The sequence below is a fragment of the Genypterus blacodes genome, unplaced genomic scaffold (genome assembly GCF_046128005.1).
Source record: "Genypterus blacodes isolate CSIRO-AG114 ecotype Tasmania unplaced genomic scaffold, CSIRO-AGI_Gbla_v1 ptg000058l_1, whole genome shotgun sequence".
NCBI classification, from domain to species: Eukaryota; Metazoa; Chordata; class Actinopteri; order Ophidiiformes; family Ophidiidae; genus Genypterus; species Genypterus blacodes.
This window is the reverse complement of record NW_027466870.1, coordinates 2,430,434-2,447,756: the sequence shown is the minus strand read 5'-3', so window position 1 is coordinate 2,447,756 and position 17,323 is coordinate 2,430,434. Positions and strand designations below refer to the sequence as shown.

The following is a 17,323-nucleotide window of genomic DNA, read 5'->3' as shown; positions in this document are numbered from 1 at the left end:
TAATGAGGTATGTAATGATTTGAGTGAAATTATGATCAAATGAGGTCGGTTACTGAGCATTTTAGAGCCTTTGTGTTCATTTTCCAGGTCTATACTCTCAGATGAACCCCAAAACAGTCTTGAATTACAGTTTGAAGAGGAGGAAGAGCAGCAGGTACATTGAGAGAGTTACCATGGTTACACTTTACTCTCGCCCTCCCTGCTCTTCTCGTCACTTTTACACCGGCACCTTCTCCATCATCATCTTCAAGTTGGACCTCCACTCACCACCTCACATAATCCCTCACACAAACCTGATGAGGCCGGAACAATGAGTATTTTAAAGTGACTTTACGTTGATTCATGGATGTTTTCCACTGGAATGAATCCACACTTCATCATTGTTATCCTTGAACTTGATTCTCTGGGAAACTCTGTCTTTAGAAACTTAGAAACTTCTTCACTACTGCAAATATGTTTACGTTTCCATGTTCTCTTTGACTTGAACCCCTCTCCCTCTCCCTCCCTCTCTCTCTTCTGCTCCCCTATTGGTGGATCTCGGCCAATCGCATCGCCTCGAGACCTGCTGCGTCAGGCATCACTTCCGCATTGTTAGCTACGAGCCCAGTACCTAGTAGCTACATGCTCGCAGGAAACTAACTTCTATCTTTCGTACGGACGCCATCATTTCTTTCTCACCATATATCCACGGACAGGGGGGAGGTTTTAAGGTTATCGTACGAAACGTGTAAGCTAACAGTTACGTTGTGATTTGTGTTATTTTGGCAGCGTACGAGTCTCCAGTTTCTGTTTGACTTGGGCGGCTAACATGCTAACCATCAAAAACAAACAGATGAAATTGAATGAATGAGGTTTGTCGACATTGATAATGGACGCAGCTGTCCAGACTAGGAAGTAATGTGTCACAGAAACTTGGACTAATGTCTGTAAAATTTACAAACAGACTGGAAAAAAACATGAAACAAATATGAAATAAACTGCAACATTTAGCTCCTAAACACCGCATTTACCTCAAATATCATCAGTGAATCAGCACAAATTTACCTTCTAATAAATTGAGTTGCCAATTACTGCCACAATAACATTCTCACCTTCAAAATATATGTCCTGTATATGTAAACAGCTGCAGACTTTAAAAAACAAAATGTTCAACGTCATGTCAGACTGTTTTACCGCATCCTGACACGGCTCCGTTTACTTTACATTTCATTTCTATATGTCACCTCCAAAATTGTACTTATATATGGGTATGTGTCTGGAAGCACTGGGTTGTAAGACATTTTATATCTGTCATAAATCAAAATGTTACATAATGAGGTTTACTACTTGGACCTGATCCATATTTATACATTTATAAGAGTAAAATGAAGCTCCAAACTGTCAAATGAGTTGCTTTCCCAATCAGGAGTGTGTGTGTGTGTGTGTGTGTGTGTGTGTGTGTGTGTGTGTGTGTGTGTTTCAGACAGAGTAAACAGTCTGCTCTAGTGTTTGGCTGGATTTTAAATGCCCCAACAATGCAAACGTTTCCACTTGACCTGTTAAATGTAGAGTAACGGCGTGACATTTGCCATACTGACGCTGTAGACGTTGAGGCGTTCAGCTGAGTCACACACACAGGCGCACACACACACTGTGGGGCTCTGTATCAGCAACACACACACACCTGGGAGTGAGGCGTTGGTTGCAGACCACAGACCATCGTCCCTACATGGACTTTTGCTTCAGTCGCAGCAGCCAGACACTTTCTCTGGGTTAATAAGGAGATAAGCTGTTTGTGGATAAGATTGTGTCCTGCTTTCTCTGTTAACGTTTCCTTTCTCTTCTCACCGCTACCTGCTACTTTTTTACAGGATGCCAGGTCTGGTTCAGGGTTGTTGAACAGTTAATGCGCAGAGGAAAGAGGCTGAAACTTGAAGACAGAACTAAAGACAGCCTGGAAAGGTACTAGTAATACTGTCGCTTTATTCTTTTTCTCTATTCTTCTTTTTAAAGTGTTAAACCAAAGCGTAAGGTGTTTCCTAAGTGTCAGCAGCTCAGAGATATCAATGCTGTTAGTCATGAAACAAAACGTGTCACTGTACTGTACTGTTGTCTTTATTGATACCAGGGAAAATGTATTTATTAGATGACGTAAGCGTGTGCTTTTTGGCAATGATAGTGTCATGGTGGTGTGATCGGTCTGTCCTCCGTCCATAGCTACGCAGAGGAAGACATGGCGGGGCTGGAGGAGCTCTCGGACAGCACAGAGGTGGTGGAAATGGAGGACGTGAATCCCAACAAGTATCAAGTGGAGAAGCACACGTGGGACGGTTTACGGAAGATCATCCACAAGAGCCGCAAGCACACCGGCGTGGTCATCAACAAGGCGCCGCACGACTTCCAGTTCGTCCAGAAGTTAGACGAAGGCAGCCCGCACTCTCATCGCATCTACTATCTCGGTGAGTGTGTGCGAACGTTATGGCTGCTGAAGATGCAGACAGGTCCATCAGCTCCCACACACACACCTACAGCACCCTCCCTCAACACTACACAACCACTGTATACTTGTGTGTTGTGTGTGGCCAATGGCCTTTAATGACCACCAGAGGGCGCTTGACACGTTCCTACCCACAACACCATAGCTCAACATGCTTAGCCTAACATGGGCTTACTCTGAACCTTGTGTGTGTGTGTGTGTGTGTGTGTGTGTGTGTGTGTGTGTGTGTGTGTGTGTGTGTGTGTGTGTGTGTGTGTGTGTGTGTGTGTGTGTGTGTGTGTGTGTGTGTGTGTGTGTGTGTGTGTGTGTGTGTGTGTGTGTGTGTGTGTGTGGTTCCTTGCTTTGCAGGAATACCTTATGCCAGTCGAGAAAACTCATTACTCTACTCTGACATTCCCAAGAAGGTCCGAAAAGAAGCTCTCATGATTTTGGCATGGAAACCATTGTTGGATCACTTTAAGGTGAGGAGTGTTTGTTGCGTCACATCCAAACTTAAAGGAGCCATTCTGTACCTAACAACCCCAAACATGGGACTAAACAAAATCCTCTGGATACTGCGGGACGCTCCTTGCAGTCATGATCATAACCTCCCTTTAGTATTCAATAATCAATAACATTTAAGACATTTCCTTGCTTTGTTGAGTCATCAATTGGGCAAAGTTGTGGATTTAACTAGTTATTGAACAGTACAGAACTCTGATGACTTTAGAATGGTAATGTTCTTTTGCTGTTTGTTTGCCTTCCATGCCCTCTACACACGCTCTTTGACCATGACCTCGGTCGGCCAGCATTATCACCTTGTGTGTGTCCCCCCTGTCGCCCCTGACCGCAGGCCAGCCCTCACCACGGCAGCTTCTCCCGGGAGGAGGAGCTGCTGCGAGAGAGGAAGCGTCTCGGGGTGTCTGGCATCACCGCCTACGACTACCACCGTCCCAGCGGCCTCTTCCTCTTCCAGGCCAACAACAGCCTGTACTACTGCCGCGACGGTGGATCCAACGGCTTCATTGTGAGTTAAAGGGGGAAGACAGTGAGGATTTCACCGCAGAGTAACTATGATGTAGATGCATGGAGTCGGAAGGTAAATCGATTAATTCTCTTTTTGTGTGTGTGTGTTGTTGATGTTGTATTTTTGCAGACCGCTCCCACAAAGCCTGAGGAGATTAAGAGCCAGATTTCAGGCGCCCGCATGGACCCAAAGATCTGCCCTGGGGAGCCCGACTTCATCGCCTTCATCAACAATAACGACGTTTGGGTGACCAGCGTGAAGACGTCTGAAGAGAGGAGGCTCACGTTCTGCCACAAAGGTCAAGAGTGGCCCGATTAAACTCTTACCCATTTTACGTCTGTGAGTCCATTTATTGTCATATACTTTTCCCCCTTTACTCTACCTTTGTCTGTTTGTCCCTCAGGTCTTGATAACATAAAGGAGGATCCCAAATCTGCTGGTGTGGCCACTTTTGTCACCCAGGAGGAATTTGACCGCTTCACCGGATACTGGTGGTCACCGGCTGCTGTTGAAGGTGAATGAAGGAGGAATAAGTGAACAATGCCGTGTTTCAGCGTGCACGGAGGCTGTGTCTGTGTGTCGTCGTAGTAACAGTGCGTCTCTAACGGCTTTGTCTCGTCCTCAGACTCAGACGGCGGCAAGACCCTGCAGATTCTGTACGAGGAGGTGGACGAATCCGAGGTGGAGCTCATCCACGTTCCATCTCCGGCTCTGGAGGAACGCTTGACAGATGTCTACCGATACCCACGTGCAGGTACACACACCACACACACTCACTGCTTCTTCTGGCTCCTGTTGTCACTCCTGTTGCATGGTGTGCATCAAGTGTTTGGTTCGTCACTCAATTTCATTTCCATCCAGGCAGCAAGAATCCTGAAATTACTCTCAAAATAGCAGAAATCAAAACAGACAATCTTGGCAGGGTAAGTGCACATCATACACACTTAAAGTGATGTCATCTTAATGCGGTCACAGGGTTCAGGGGTCAGCCTGCTGTTGTTTCTTCTGCAGATCGTCAGCACGCAGGAAAAGGAGCTGGCTGTGCCGTTCACCAGCCTGTTCCCCGACGTGGAATACATCACAAGAGCTGGATGGACGAAAGACGGGCGATAGTGAGTTAAGGAGTTGTATAACAACACAAATCTAAGACAGGGATCTTTGCAGCTGCAGCATTTCTGCCCAAATGGCACCGAGAAGTTAAGTTTGACCCTTTTCCTTTCTGTTTGCCAGTGTGTGGGCAGCCATGATGGACCGGCGGCAGCAGCGTCTCCAGTTGGTCCTGCTGCCTCCTGTTTTCTTCATCCCGGCGCAGCAGGACGAGGCCAGCAGAAGAGAGAGCCTGGAGGCACTCGTGAACGTCCAGCCCTTCATCATCTATCAGGAAACCAGCGACATTTGGATCAACGTGAGGCCTCACACCACCCGATACCCGTTTAGTTCTCCACCGCGTTTGACTCGGATTTGTTTTGAAATCACTTTGAGCAGCATTTTAAACCCTGCAGGTCTAAATGGAAAACAGTAATGTCAGCTTGTGTGTCCTTCAGGTCCATGACATCTTCTATCCCTTCATTCAAACCAGCGAAGATGAGATCACTTTCATAACAGTGAACGAGTCCAAAACAGGCTTCTGCCACCTGTTTAAGATCACCTCACTGTTAAAGCAGGGCTGCTATCACTGGGCCGAAGGCTACACACACTCTGAAGGTGAGCCCAATGAAGCCAAAGAAAGCTTAATGTTTTAACCTCAGCTTTAATCGCGCGTTACGCTGCTCCTCTCTCTTCAGACGATTTCAAGTGTGCGGTCAAAGAGGAACTGACGATAACCAGCGGGGAGTGGGAGGTGCTGGCCAATCACGGAGCAAAGGTAAAGACTTCAAGAGTTCAGACTCTTCCCTTAACCTTCCCTTAACCTTGCAAATAGGCTGAATAGGTTAACTACAGCTCTTTGAAACGCTTTAAAGGTTTGAGGTGAAACGACCTACGTCCTATATCAGGTTTGACTTAACACTTTTCTCGCCGTGTTTCTGTCTTTGGTGCAGCGTTCGTCCAGTCCTCAGATTTGGGTCGACGAAAGAGCAAAGCTGGTTTACTTCCAGGGCACCAAGGACTCTCCTCTGGAGCACCATCTGTACGTGACCAGCTACGAGTCGCCGGGCGAAATCGTGCGACTCACCAAACCTGGCTTCTCCCACAGCTGCTCAGTGAGCCAGGTATCCTAACACACACACACACACACACACACACACACACACACACACACACACACACACACACACACAAGCTAATTTCCTATGTTGTTAGTGTTTATATGCAGTTAACTAGTTTTGCTGTTGAACTTCTCTCCTCCTGTTCCTCTTCTTCTACCCAGAGCTTCGACGTGTTCATCAGTCATTACAGCAGCGTGAGCAAGCCGCCCTGCGTGCACATGTACAAGCTGACGGGCTCAGACAGTGACGCCCTCCACAAAGAGCCTGAGTTCTGGGCCAGCATGATGGAGTCTCATGGTACTGAATCCTCTCTCATGCTGCCAAACACCGGGACAGTTTACAAGAGATATGATAAGAAGTTAGTTGGTCTGTTTCCTGTTCTGCACTGACAATATGTCTCTGCTGTTTGTTTGCAGCTTTCCCGTGGGAATACTCTCCTCCAGAGATGTTTAATTTCCCGGGCAAGTCGGGCTTCCAGCTGTACGGCATGTTGTACAAACCGCACAACCTGCTCCCCGGGAGGAAGCATCCCACCGTCGTCTTTGTTTACGGAGGACCTCAGGTTTGAGTCTCACTTCATCATCCACCTTCTTACTGCTGTGACTGTGCGTTCCCTGTTTTAAACCAGCTGACCTGTATGTGAACACGTCTGTCTCTCCTCAGGTCCAGTTAGTGAATAACTCCTATAAAGGAGTGAAGTACCTGAGGCTGAACACGCTGGCGTCTCTGGGCTACGCTGTGCTGGTCATCGATGGCCGGGGCTCCTGTCAGCGAGGACTCAAGTTTGAAGGCGCTGTGAAGGACAGAATGGTACTTTAGTTTTATCTGCCTGGTATGCAGTGACCAATTGGCAGTGAAAGCCGTTTGACACCAGCTGATGGTCTGTGTCTGCTCTCCAGGGTCAGGTGGAGATTGAAGACCAGGTGGAGGGTTTGCATTACGTCGCTGACAAGTACAAGTGTGTGGACCTGAGTCGCGTCGCCATCCACGGGTGGTCCTACGGCGGCTTCCTGTCCCTCATGGGCCTCATCCACAAACCCGACACATTCAAGGTCAGTGTGACCATTTGCTGGTGTCTAATCAGAAAGTAAAAGCTTTAAGACGGTCCATGTTGAGGTCCTCTGTCTGTCTCTGGGTCCTTCAGGTGGCCATCGCCGGGGCTCCAGTGACGTTGTGGATGGCGTACGACACGGGATACACGGAACGCTACTTAGACACACCTGACAAAAACCTGAAGGGCTACAAGGCGTGTTCGGTCGCCCTGCATGTCGACAAACTCCCCAACGAGTGAGAGACTCTTTAAAATGCCAATAATCTCATAAAACGACACACCTTTGCATCCTATACTCACACGAGCTCTTTGTTTGTGTCACTGTAGTCATTTATTGCTACAGTTCTGCGTGCAAATGAGTAAATAAAGTGAAGTAACTCCTCTGCTCATTCCAGGCCCAACAGACTGCTGATCCTGCACGGCTTTCTGGATGAGAATGTGCACTTTTTTCACACAAACTACCTGGTGTCTCAGCTGATCCAGGCGGGAAAACCCTACAGCCTGCAGGTAGGAGGGTCCAGACATTCAGACCGCCACAAAACTGTGTGTGTGTGAAATCACAACTTTACTAACAGAACGAGATTCCGCTTTTTCCTGTTTGTTCCCAGGTTTATCCTAACGAGCGACACAGCATCCGATGCCCGGAGTCTGGAGAACATTACGAGATCACGCTGCTGCACTTCCTCCAGCAGAACCTCTGATAAACTCTCCAGCTTCCTCTCCTCCTCCTCCTCTTCTTCAGTCCTCTCCTCATTCCCGTCGTTCCCTTTATCCCGTCGTAGCCCATTCCGCTCGCGAGTCCACAATCTGCTGTGCCAAACCTTAAGTTGCCACTCGAAGGTGTGTAGGTGAGGTGGTGTTTGTGTGTCTGTGTGTGTGTGTCTGTACGTATGTATGTGTGTTAATTATGACTGTGAACAACAACAACAGGAGTGTTAGTGACAAGACCTCTGGTAGCCTCCTCTTCTTCTTCTTCTCCTCTGCATTTGTTTGGTTTTGCTTCTTGATTTCTTGCCCCAAACAAGCAGACAGGGGGCGCTGTGGTGATGTTTTGAAGGTGGTGCTTGTGTGTGACTGAGGCTACCAGCTGTCTCCACAGTGGTCCTGCTTGTTCACTGTAACACTGCAGTGTCTTAATGTGATGATGATGATGGTGTTCCATACTCTTTTTGTACCATTTTCTTTTGTAAACAAACTGGGAGTCTTTACAGCGTTTACAGCAGAGTGGATATCGTAGAAATCCGACTGAAGGAACCGTTTGCTCCTCTTGGTCCCGATCATTCCTTTTCCTGACGTCTTTCTTATTTTCCCTGTCAGAACCTCATTGTCGTCACGGGTTCCTTATTTTAGCCATTTCAGCCATTGTTGCTCCACTGATCGGTGGAGCAACAAGCAGGCGCCTCATTTCCGGTCCGTAAATGATTTCCGATGCGTTTCTTAAATCTTCTGCCTCACTCTTTATTTCCTCGAGAGCTTCTTTGTTATCTTCTCCTGCTGCTGAGGACTTTGCCTTCTTACTTTTGATGACTTTTGCACATGACTTGTTTGCCTCGGCTGCAACGCGTCTGCCTATAAGACGCTGTGTTACATACTGGAGTTGTCGGCAATCTAAGATACCTTGCAAATATCTAAGAGCACTTAGTCGTAGTATATCAGGGAACCCGTGTGAGGACCTATGACGGTGAAAACGCCTTTTACATTGTGTAAGATGAGTTGCCTCAGTCTGTACGTGGTAAGTTACTGTATGTACTCTGACTCATGAAGAATAAACAAGTGATGCAAGTTTTCTCTCACCAAAGCTACAGTGAGATAAACATTTTCATGGCCTTTTCTTGTGTTTGTCCCTCGAACATTGCACAGTCACACCACAAATAACAAACTACACGTTGTTCAGGTCAACCTCACACATCCGTTACATCAGAGTTAGAATCAGACTGAAGGTTACCGCATTAACTCTGTGTCCTCATACATGTTTACCATCTCAGGTCATCATATGAGCTGCCGCAGTCTCCTTGAGCAAGGCACAGCACCCCTCCCTTCCTGATGATTCATCATGAAGTTGCACCATAGCCGTGATAGTCCACTAGGGGGCGATCTGTTTTCATTGGTGGGAATTAATAAAGCGTTGGGCTTAGATGAAGATTTTACACTTTTATTTTCCTCCTCCATGTAGTCCATATGAAAAAATTCAGCAGTACGGTAAAAAATGTAAACGATGTACATTCGTACATAAGTACATAATACAAAAATATTACAAATGATTAATGTTGCTTGTCAACATGACAAATCTTAGTCCACTGAGCCAAGTGTTAACATATAGCATAGCATATAAATGGCCACTGATCCAATACAGAATCAATTCAGATGATTAATGGACAAAAAGTTGTTATGACTTTGTTGTGGCAGGTGCTATCTTCATAACGGTCTTCTTCAGAGACGCTTTGAGTCTGTTTGTTGTCCAGAACATCCTGTTGTGTCTCCTCATCACGCTCGGCCTTCTGGGATATTTGCCGTTGAGATTTGAGTCACCACAGCTGCTGAACCACCAACCTCCTGTGACAAAAGAGTGTTCTGTTAATATGGAGCTTTTCCTTCACGATGAGGAGAATCAGGATCGCTGGAAAGTCGATCAGATCTGACTTGACTGGACAGAAGCACGAACCTGACAGAAGCTCAGCACAGTTGAAGTCTTTGTTGAGGTCGTTGTCCCTGTCGGATGTGGAGAACGGAAGACCAGAGGCTCCAGTGTTCACGGCCTCCACCAGATCCCCAGAAGAAGGAACCTGCTCCAGGTGGAGAGCATACATCGCCTCCTCCCCGTCCAGCTGGAATTGATACTGAGCCGTTTTCTGCTGATCAGACCAGTCAGAGATCTCCACCTGCAGGAGGTACCGGCCTTGTTTGGAGAGGGAGTGGATGTTCTCCAAGCCCAACCAAAACTCGCCTGAGGGAGGAGAATGATTCAGATTAATGTTTGCAAGCTGATCACTGACCTTGATGAAGAATTTTGATGTGGTGATACACTTGTTAAGCTTTTTTCTACTCACCATTCAGACTACCAAAGCCTCTCTGATAGCTTTCCCACAGCTGGTTGAAGTTCTGGGAGCCGTCGTGGCGTTTCTGGATTACAGTCCATCCACCTTCTGTGGCAGAGAGCAGAGCAACGGTTGGGATTGGGAGACTTTTAACCAATTTCCCGTTTGTAGTCTCAGTGATCAGTATGTGTGTGTGTCTCACCTGGTGTCATCTCACAGAGGACGTTGAAGGGGCGGGAGTTCTCTGGCTGGATGGTGTACACGCCGCTGACCCGCTGGCCTTGGACAAACAGATCGTGACAATCTCTGCCCACACCTGAGAGAAACGGAGCAGAGAAAACGTTTCAAACCTCCAGTCAACACTTTACTGCTGTGGGGCTGCTGTTTTGTTATGAAACACGCAAAACAGCTCGCACTAGTCTGTTGACATGGGCGTGTGTCTGCCCGTGTCTTTCTCGATCTTTGGACTGAGGATGAGAGACTCTGCCAGCAAGCTGAGTCTCGTAAAAATCAAGAGCAAAGGTGCACTTTGTTTACGTCATTTGTCAGAAAAGAAACGGCATCTTTTCCCTCTGCAGTCATTTATTCTAAAGCTCTTAACCAACATATCAACTGTTACACAGTCGAAGAAAAGTGTTTGTGTGTGTGTGTGTGTGTGAGAGAGCTATATGTCCATTTTTGGTCATCTCGTCATGCATTAGTATTTGATCAGTACTCTACTATGATGATGTAACAGTAGAGATGTTTTGTTACCTGTCGTGGCTTCGTGCTCTGCTTCTCCCTTCAGTGTCGTCTCTTCATCTCTCCGTCTGTGTGACTTCACTCTCTTCTGCGCGACACAAAGGAATCATGGAGTCGGATTAGAAACACCCAAAATCTATCCATAGTTATTCTTATATTTTCTCTTACATAATGTGCGTTACATAATCCTTATCATGATTGTTTTGCCCTCTGTAAGAACTGTATCTATGTGTCGATGAGGGGTGTGGTGTGTCCTCACAGCTGTGTGTGCTCTGACGTACTTTGCTCTGCAGGCTTTGCTTCTCCAGTTTGTCTTGTTGCTGCTGGATCTTCTCCACCAGCTCGTCGATGCGTCTGTTCTGCGCCTCCACGATCCTCTGCAAACGGCAGGAGAGACAAGGTCAAATCAGGTTAGTGTGTTTTCACATACAGCGTCCATCTTTGTGGACAGACACTGTACAGATCTGTGGGTGTGACTTTGTATTGGCTTCATTAGAAGACCTCACATTACATTACAAGCTCAGATAATACAGCCGTGTTTTCCTCTCACCTGGATAAATGGAACTCCTGGTCCATCACTGAAGTTGCTCTCCACCTTTGGCTCTGAAATGGCTTTGCCCAGCATCGCCTCCAGTCGGTCCATCCGAGAGTGAATGATCTCGTTCTCCTTCTTCACCTCCTCCTCCACCTTTGCCCTCACTGCCTCCTCAACCGCCTCCTCTCCTCTGGTTTTCAGGGCTTCATCTTGCTCCTGCTGGTTCCTCACCAGTTCAGTCACCGTGACGTTGAAGACCTTCAGCTTAGTGTTGACGTCCCTCATCTGGCCTTTGATCTTGTCCACATGCTCTTTCAGACCCTGGCCCAGCTGGAGGAGACCGTGGGCCACCACGTTGACGTCGTCCCAGGAGGCTTGTTTGCTCCTGCTCCTGTCAGAGGGGAACCCGGTGCCCACCTGTGCCAGGATGATCACCAGAAGGAGGAGAAGCAGCGGCAGCCTCATGTCTGCTGTGTCGTGAGTGTGTGTGAATGAGTAGTTAAGAAAGATTCCGATTTGTCCCTGTGCTGTGTGCTGCGGGATGCATTGTAAGGTTTATATAGCAGAGCGGCTCCTCTGATTGGCTGCTGGTAAGGAGGCAGGGAGGAGGGGGAGTAGTGGGCGGGGGAAAGCCCCAGTGTCTCCCCTGGTGGACGCCCATGATGCAATGACAGAGCTGCATTGCTTTCCTTTGGTGGATTCATGTTTTTGTTTTATTTTTCAAACTAACAGATCGAGATTGAGAAAGTGTTAAACTTCATGTTTCTTGCCGTCAGAATAATTTAGTCTTGCTTGTCTCTTTGCTGATTTCTTAATCCTTTGGTCTTTAAACAAAAATCTCTTTTACTCTCCTGATGTTCTATAGTTCAGCTTTGAATCGACCTCAGCTGCTCTAACGTGAGGCAGTGACATCATCATGCTGTGAGCTTCCTCCATTCATCTCACCACAGACAAACACAAGAGCTATAAACTACGTGCCTTTGTTTATGTAAAAAAGTCAGATTTAAATAAACTACACTGACTTTGTCTTGTACTATTATTATTATTATTTGTAGCGGCACATTAAGAAATGTTAATCTCTTTTTTTCTTTCACTAGATATCCTGTTGTTTTTGTGAGTTCTACACTCGTCTAGTTGTATTTTGTTTGTTAAATGTGCAGCTGTCTCCTCTCTGTAAATCAGGAACGCTGTAAAGCTCAGTGAGATGGAGCTGATGTGAGAAGTGGGGGAAAGTTCAACCCTCAGGGCTTTTAAACACACTCATTCTTGACATCCAAATCCAACAATGACACACACACACACACACACACACACACACACACTGAGAGGAACAAAACACAGCAGATTCTGGCATCTCGTGGCTTTGTGATGTTCTAAAGCATTTCAGGACTTTTTCATCGTCTAAAAAGTTGAGAAAAATCCCAAACACTTTTAATCTTTTAGACATAAAGGCTTTAAGGCATCAAAATAACTAAATAAGATTCAACTTTCTTTAACTTTCACACCGTATCGTTATCGCCAAGGATGGGACACAAATCAGTGAGAAGATGTTTCATGTTTGTCAGAAAAGAAAGTTTTTCCTCTCTACAGTCATTTATTCTCAAGCGCTTGATCAACATCAGCAACAGCAACGGTTAAAGAAAAGTGTTAGCGGCGCAACAGCAGAGTGAAAAGAAGAGCGAGTCTGAGTGTTTATCAAAGTGTGCTCCAAACAGCTTCAGGACTCGGTCGTGCTTTAACTTGTATAACTTGTATGAACCTTTAAACGGGCCACAGAGGCATTTGTGTGTGTGTGTGTGTGTGTGGTTGATGAGGCACACGTCTTGCACGTCTCTCTGAACCTCCTGTGCTCAGATGACGTCACAGCGTAGCGATGTGTCCGGCAGCACGTTTCGTCCTGAATCAGTTTTCTGGCTCTCTGGCCTCCTCCCTCCTCTCTCCTCCCTCCTCACCCCAAGCGTCTCCTTGTCCTGTTCCAGTTACAATAACAGCTGTTTTCCTGTTAGCCTTGAATTGATGCAAGCAGAGGAGGGTTTAAATCTCAATGTTGTCATAGAAATCACTACACAATTCAGCTTTGATACAACAGATATTGCTGATTGGAGCTTTAAATCTTAGATCACTGTTTCACCTTTGCTTCAGAAAAGTCTGAACAAGTAGCCGAGATGTTGTGGAGATCAACATACTGAGCTTTGTTATGAAAAAATACCTTAAGTACCTGAAGAAACGTGATTTTACAGGCTTAGCATTATTACAGCCCAACACAGCTCTGTGTGTGAAGCCACAGGGTGTTAAGTTTGTATTGTGGTGTCATCACTTGTATCTTTGTGCTGCTAGAGCCCAAAGAGCTGTTCAGAGAATGTGAAACATCTGCACAATGCTGCAGTTTACACACAAACAGCCAGCAACCAAGTTCAGACACAAATGACCTGAAGAGTCTCACTTTAATGTTTTACAGGAGATTTCCAGCTGCAACAAATGGATCTTATCTCCATAGTTACATGTATTAAAGCTTTTAGTTGAATACTTATAATTGTTTCCAGTCTATCATAGTATCTCTATCACAGAGGAGGACGACACTGATTGGATAGTACTTGATAAAGAACCATGTCTGCTCTCCAAAGATCACAATGGTCACTGGAGTTCTGTGCCGATTGACAAGCAGCGATCGTCCAACATCCTGAAACTGTGATTGCTGATGCAGCTCAAGGCCTCAGCAGCAGATTAGCCGCCTATCTAACGCGCTCGTGTACTGCACATTGTTTCCTCCAGCGGGTGGGAGGGGGCCTGTGGATGTTTTTAGGTAGTTGCGGGTTACTGTGTGAAAGGTGAAGGCGTGCTCACGTGTGTTGCATCAGCTCGTCTCTGTTTGGGATTAGACACACACACACAGCTGGACTGAAGTCTGACAGCAACAACAACAACAGCAGCAGCAGCAGCAGTGTGTGTGTGTGTGTGTGTGTGTGTGTGTGTGTGTGTGTGTGTGATGCTGTAACCCTGAACGTTGATCGATACAGCTACAAATCAACTCTGAACATTTCCAAGTAACAACCAAAATGGAAAATAAACAACATGAGCATCAACATCAGCAGTATAGAGAGTTTATGTTAGTTTGATTTCATTTGTTTGTAAACTGTCCAGGCTTTAATTGTCCTGGTAGTAATAGTTAACACTGGTTAGTAGTCATGGCTGCTGGTTCTCTGCTAACATGATACTTTAGGTCATATAGCCGTTGTGTTATTGCTGCTATGGTTACATGTAATTAGTGATTCTAACTGATGCGTACTTACTTGTATTAGTGAATGTTTCTCCTTTCAGTCTCTCGTTAGGCTGACTGAGTAAATCTCTTAACAGTCTCACTATCTGGCTCTGTGACACAGTGAGCAGACTGTGATTGCAGTCTTGTTATGATGTATTCATGGTGTTACAAACAGCATTACTGCCTTAATCGCAGTATAAGCACATTTTGCATGTGAACGTACAGAGTGTGACTGTGAAAGTTTCTTCCTGGGATGGTTTTACTGTGGTTAGACCTCCATGATGTAGAGGAAAAGATGAAGAGTCTGAATATCAAAGCAACACATGCAGCTGCTCATGCTCTCTGCTCAGATTCATCTCAAAAAGAGGAATTTGTTATTTATGCACACCAATATTTACATTTTGGTGTTTTTCAAAAGAAATCCAACTTCTGTAATCAAATCTGATTTGTGCAGTCAAAGCGCTGCCTTTTACTCAGTAAGTGTGTGAGCCGCGTGCTTGGTGGGTCAGCGGACAGATGCTTGTGGAAAGAAGACGCCGCTTTCTAGGTTAAAGTGCAAACCAGGGAATCAGATAAGAGAGGGAAAAAAAAGAAGCACAAAGTCCCCAAAGCGAGTAGGAACAGAGGCATACAGATGCAGCCAGAGAGGAATCTGGGTGAAAGGTCGGCAGGATGGAAGCGAACACAGGCTCAACGTTTTGGATTGTAAATAACTGCTGCTGTTAGAAACGACTTGTGGGCGACATCAGCGTGTGAAGACATGAAAACGTGAAAACAAATAGCAACGGATGTTTCAGCAGGAAGTGGAGACAGTAACACAGTAAACAAGTCAACAAACTCCAGACATCCAGTGTCATCAACTCACTTATAATGTAGCAACTTGTTTAAATATCACGGCACAGTTCAGCCAGCGTGTGTGTGTGTGGAGCTACAGATTGGAGTATAAATAGCCGTCTGACCCTGTGTGGACGTGCTGGCCTGTGTTTCAGCAGGCCTGACGTGAAGCCTCAGCAGGTCGTTGCTCCTGCCCGTCTCGTTACTTAACGCTCCGCTCGGCCCCGCCGTGACCTCGCCGTTCGAGGGGGTCACTCCCTCCCCCCCTCGCTTCACCTTTTACCCAGAAACTCACAGCGGCAGGCCGGCGTGTGTGTGTAATAGAGTCGTTTAAAAGCTTAACATGAATTCTGGACTTTTCTTTAGATTTTTAAATAACAGAGCTTTTTTTTCTTAGAATTTGGTGTAAGTGCTGTCGATAACAACAACAATGAGCTTTTATTCAGATTGTTTTATTTTCAGCTTTGTGGTTTCATTGATGGACCCAGCCCACGATGAACGTACAATGACTCGCTACATATGGTGTGACGCAAAACGTAAACAGAGCCTGGTGGCGGTCGTGCAGGACGGCTCGTCGCTTGTAGAAGAGCCCAGAAAACTTTGTGTGTATGTCTGGCAGCTGAAATGGCTCTAACTTTATAAGGAAAGACTCCATCTGCACACAAATTGAAACAGAAGCTCAAAACACTTAAAAAAAGATAACAAACTAAAAAATATAACACAATATAGAGAATACTCTTTAATTAATGACTCCTACGATATCCATAATTAATTATTGTCTCTGGGTCTTTGTCAGAAAGTCTATGAAACAGCATGAAGTTAAAAATACAATACAGATAAATACAATATTCCAGGTCACGTTTCTGTGTTTCTCTCCTCCATGGCCTAGAAACAGAATCAAACACCTTCACGTCTTCTTCCTGTTTGGCCCTGCCTGCTCTCTGCGTCACGCCTGCCGTCATGGAAACACCTTGTTGTGCTGCCAGCGCCTGTGGACTTTGCGTTGGTGGAGCTAAGCGACAGGTATCCTCCCTCTCCATCCTGTCAGTGCAGCAGTGCTCAGGCAGGGAAATGACTTTAGGGCTTATTGTTCTGATAAAGAGTCAGAGCTTTTGTTTGGCTTCCAGCTTTGTTTTTCTGCTGGAGTCACTGAGCACAAAGGTGAGCATCCAGACCTGCCAACACTCAAACTGGGGGCCAGCTGCCAACACAACATGCAGGTGAAAGGTAGCGGGTGAAAGCAGACTGGGGGAGAGTTTGTGATCAGTAAATTAGTGAGATCACCTGTGATGAAGATTTTGGTGATCTTGGTTCTTGCAGTGAGGTGGACAGTTTGTTAGCATGATATCTTGACACAAATCATCCATTTGTTGCTTTGGTTGCCCTGTAGTTTAGTTTGTTATTGTGCCCTTTTGTGCAGTTGCATAATATTCAGGTTCCAAAGTTTAGATTTGATTGGATAAGATTAGTTTATACTTTCTATTCTGAGATGACAGGCGAGGTAACGTGGGAGCAAAGTGGTTTGTTTTTTTGTTCCTAGTAGAGAATAAATTGTTGTTTTCTGTTGTTTTTTTGTTGTTTTCTGTCAGTTCTGGAGAACTGATGTCCTCCTGATGAGTATGAGGGATCTGAGCTGTAACTCATTACAGAAACAAACTGTGAGTGTGAAGCAGCCAGACGGAGGCTCAGGCACGAGCAGTGTGTATCGAGCAAAACGATATCACTCATGATCTCATTCTTCACATATCTCATAGCAAGGCTCCAGATCCAGTAATGCTGGGATTTGAGGAGAATATTCAGCCTAAAAGGAGGTAAAACACCGAAATTTGTTTGAAAAGTTACAATTCCTGGAAATGCAGGATCAGAAGCATCAGTGGTGCACGTGGATGGGATTTAGCTGACAGCAGGGAGAGGATGGGTGGTGGAGGTTTTCTGCCTCCCGGGAGTGATCGACACCAGCAGCAAGTGTGAACATCTGAGCTGGAGGTCAGAGCGAACTACAGGAAGCAGAAAGCATCAAACGTTTCCAGCCAAAGTCAGCTTCCTCCATCTGCACGGCTCATCAGAGAGCTGCTGCACGTTCCTTTAGGTGTTTGTATGAGCCTCAGAGAGGAATCAACAGCTCCACACTTCAACTTTGACCCAATTCAACTCCTCTGCAGACATTTTATAGCCATGT

General features: G+C 46.0%; 2 protein-coding genes across 2 annotated transcripts; one reads left to right on the top strand and one right to left on the bottom strand.

Moving 5' to 3' along the window:
• Nucleotides 1-594: 594 nt before the first annotated feature.
• Nucleotides 595-8,558, top strand: LOC143002799 (dipeptidyl peptidase 9-like). The gene is made up of 21 exons (XM_076153149.1): nucleotides 595-727; nucleotides 1,851-1,941; nucleotides 2,197-2,438; nucleotides 2,825-2,937; nucleotides 3,309-3,482; nucleotides 3,612-3,780; nucleotides 3,886-3,996; nucleotides 4,108-4,236; nucleotides 4,344-4,405; nucleotides 4,494-4,594; nucleotides 4,713-4,887; nucleotides 5,027-5,186; nucleotides 5,267-5,346; nucleotides 5,522-5,692; nucleotides 5,851-5,986; nucleotides 6,106-6,251; nucleotides 6,353-6,499; nucleotides 6,589-6,741; nucleotides 6,834-6,976; nucleotides 7,136-7,247; nucleotides 7,349-8,558. The coding sequence occupies exons 2-21, from the start codon at nucleotides 1,886-1,888 to the stop codon at nucleotides 7,439-7,441; spliced, it is 2,673 nt and encodes an 890-aa protein (XP_076009264.1). The 5' UTR covers nucleotides 595-727; nucleotides 1,851-1,885; the 3' UTR covers nucleotides 7,442-8,558.
• A 333-nt stretch (nucleotides 8,559-8,891) lies between these two features.
• On the bottom strand, nucleotides 8,892-11,570 carry LOC143002800 (angiopoietin-related protein 4-like). Its single transcript, XM_076153150.1, has 7 exons — nucleotides 11,067-11,570; nucleotides 10,798-10,893; nucleotides 10,529-10,604; nucleotides 9,978-10,091; nucleotides 9,788-9,883; nucleotides 9,403-9,684; nucleotides 8,892-9,293 (listed from the first exon to the last, which is right to left on the bottom strand). Exons 1-7 carry the CDS (start codon nucleotides 11,514-11,516, stop codon nucleotides 9,127-9,129), a joined length of 1,281 nt encoding a protein of 426 aa, XP_076009265.1. The 5' UTR covers nucleotides 11,517-11,570; the 3' UTR covers nucleotides 8,892-9,126.
• Nucleotides 11,571-17,323: the final 5,753 nt, after the last annotated feature.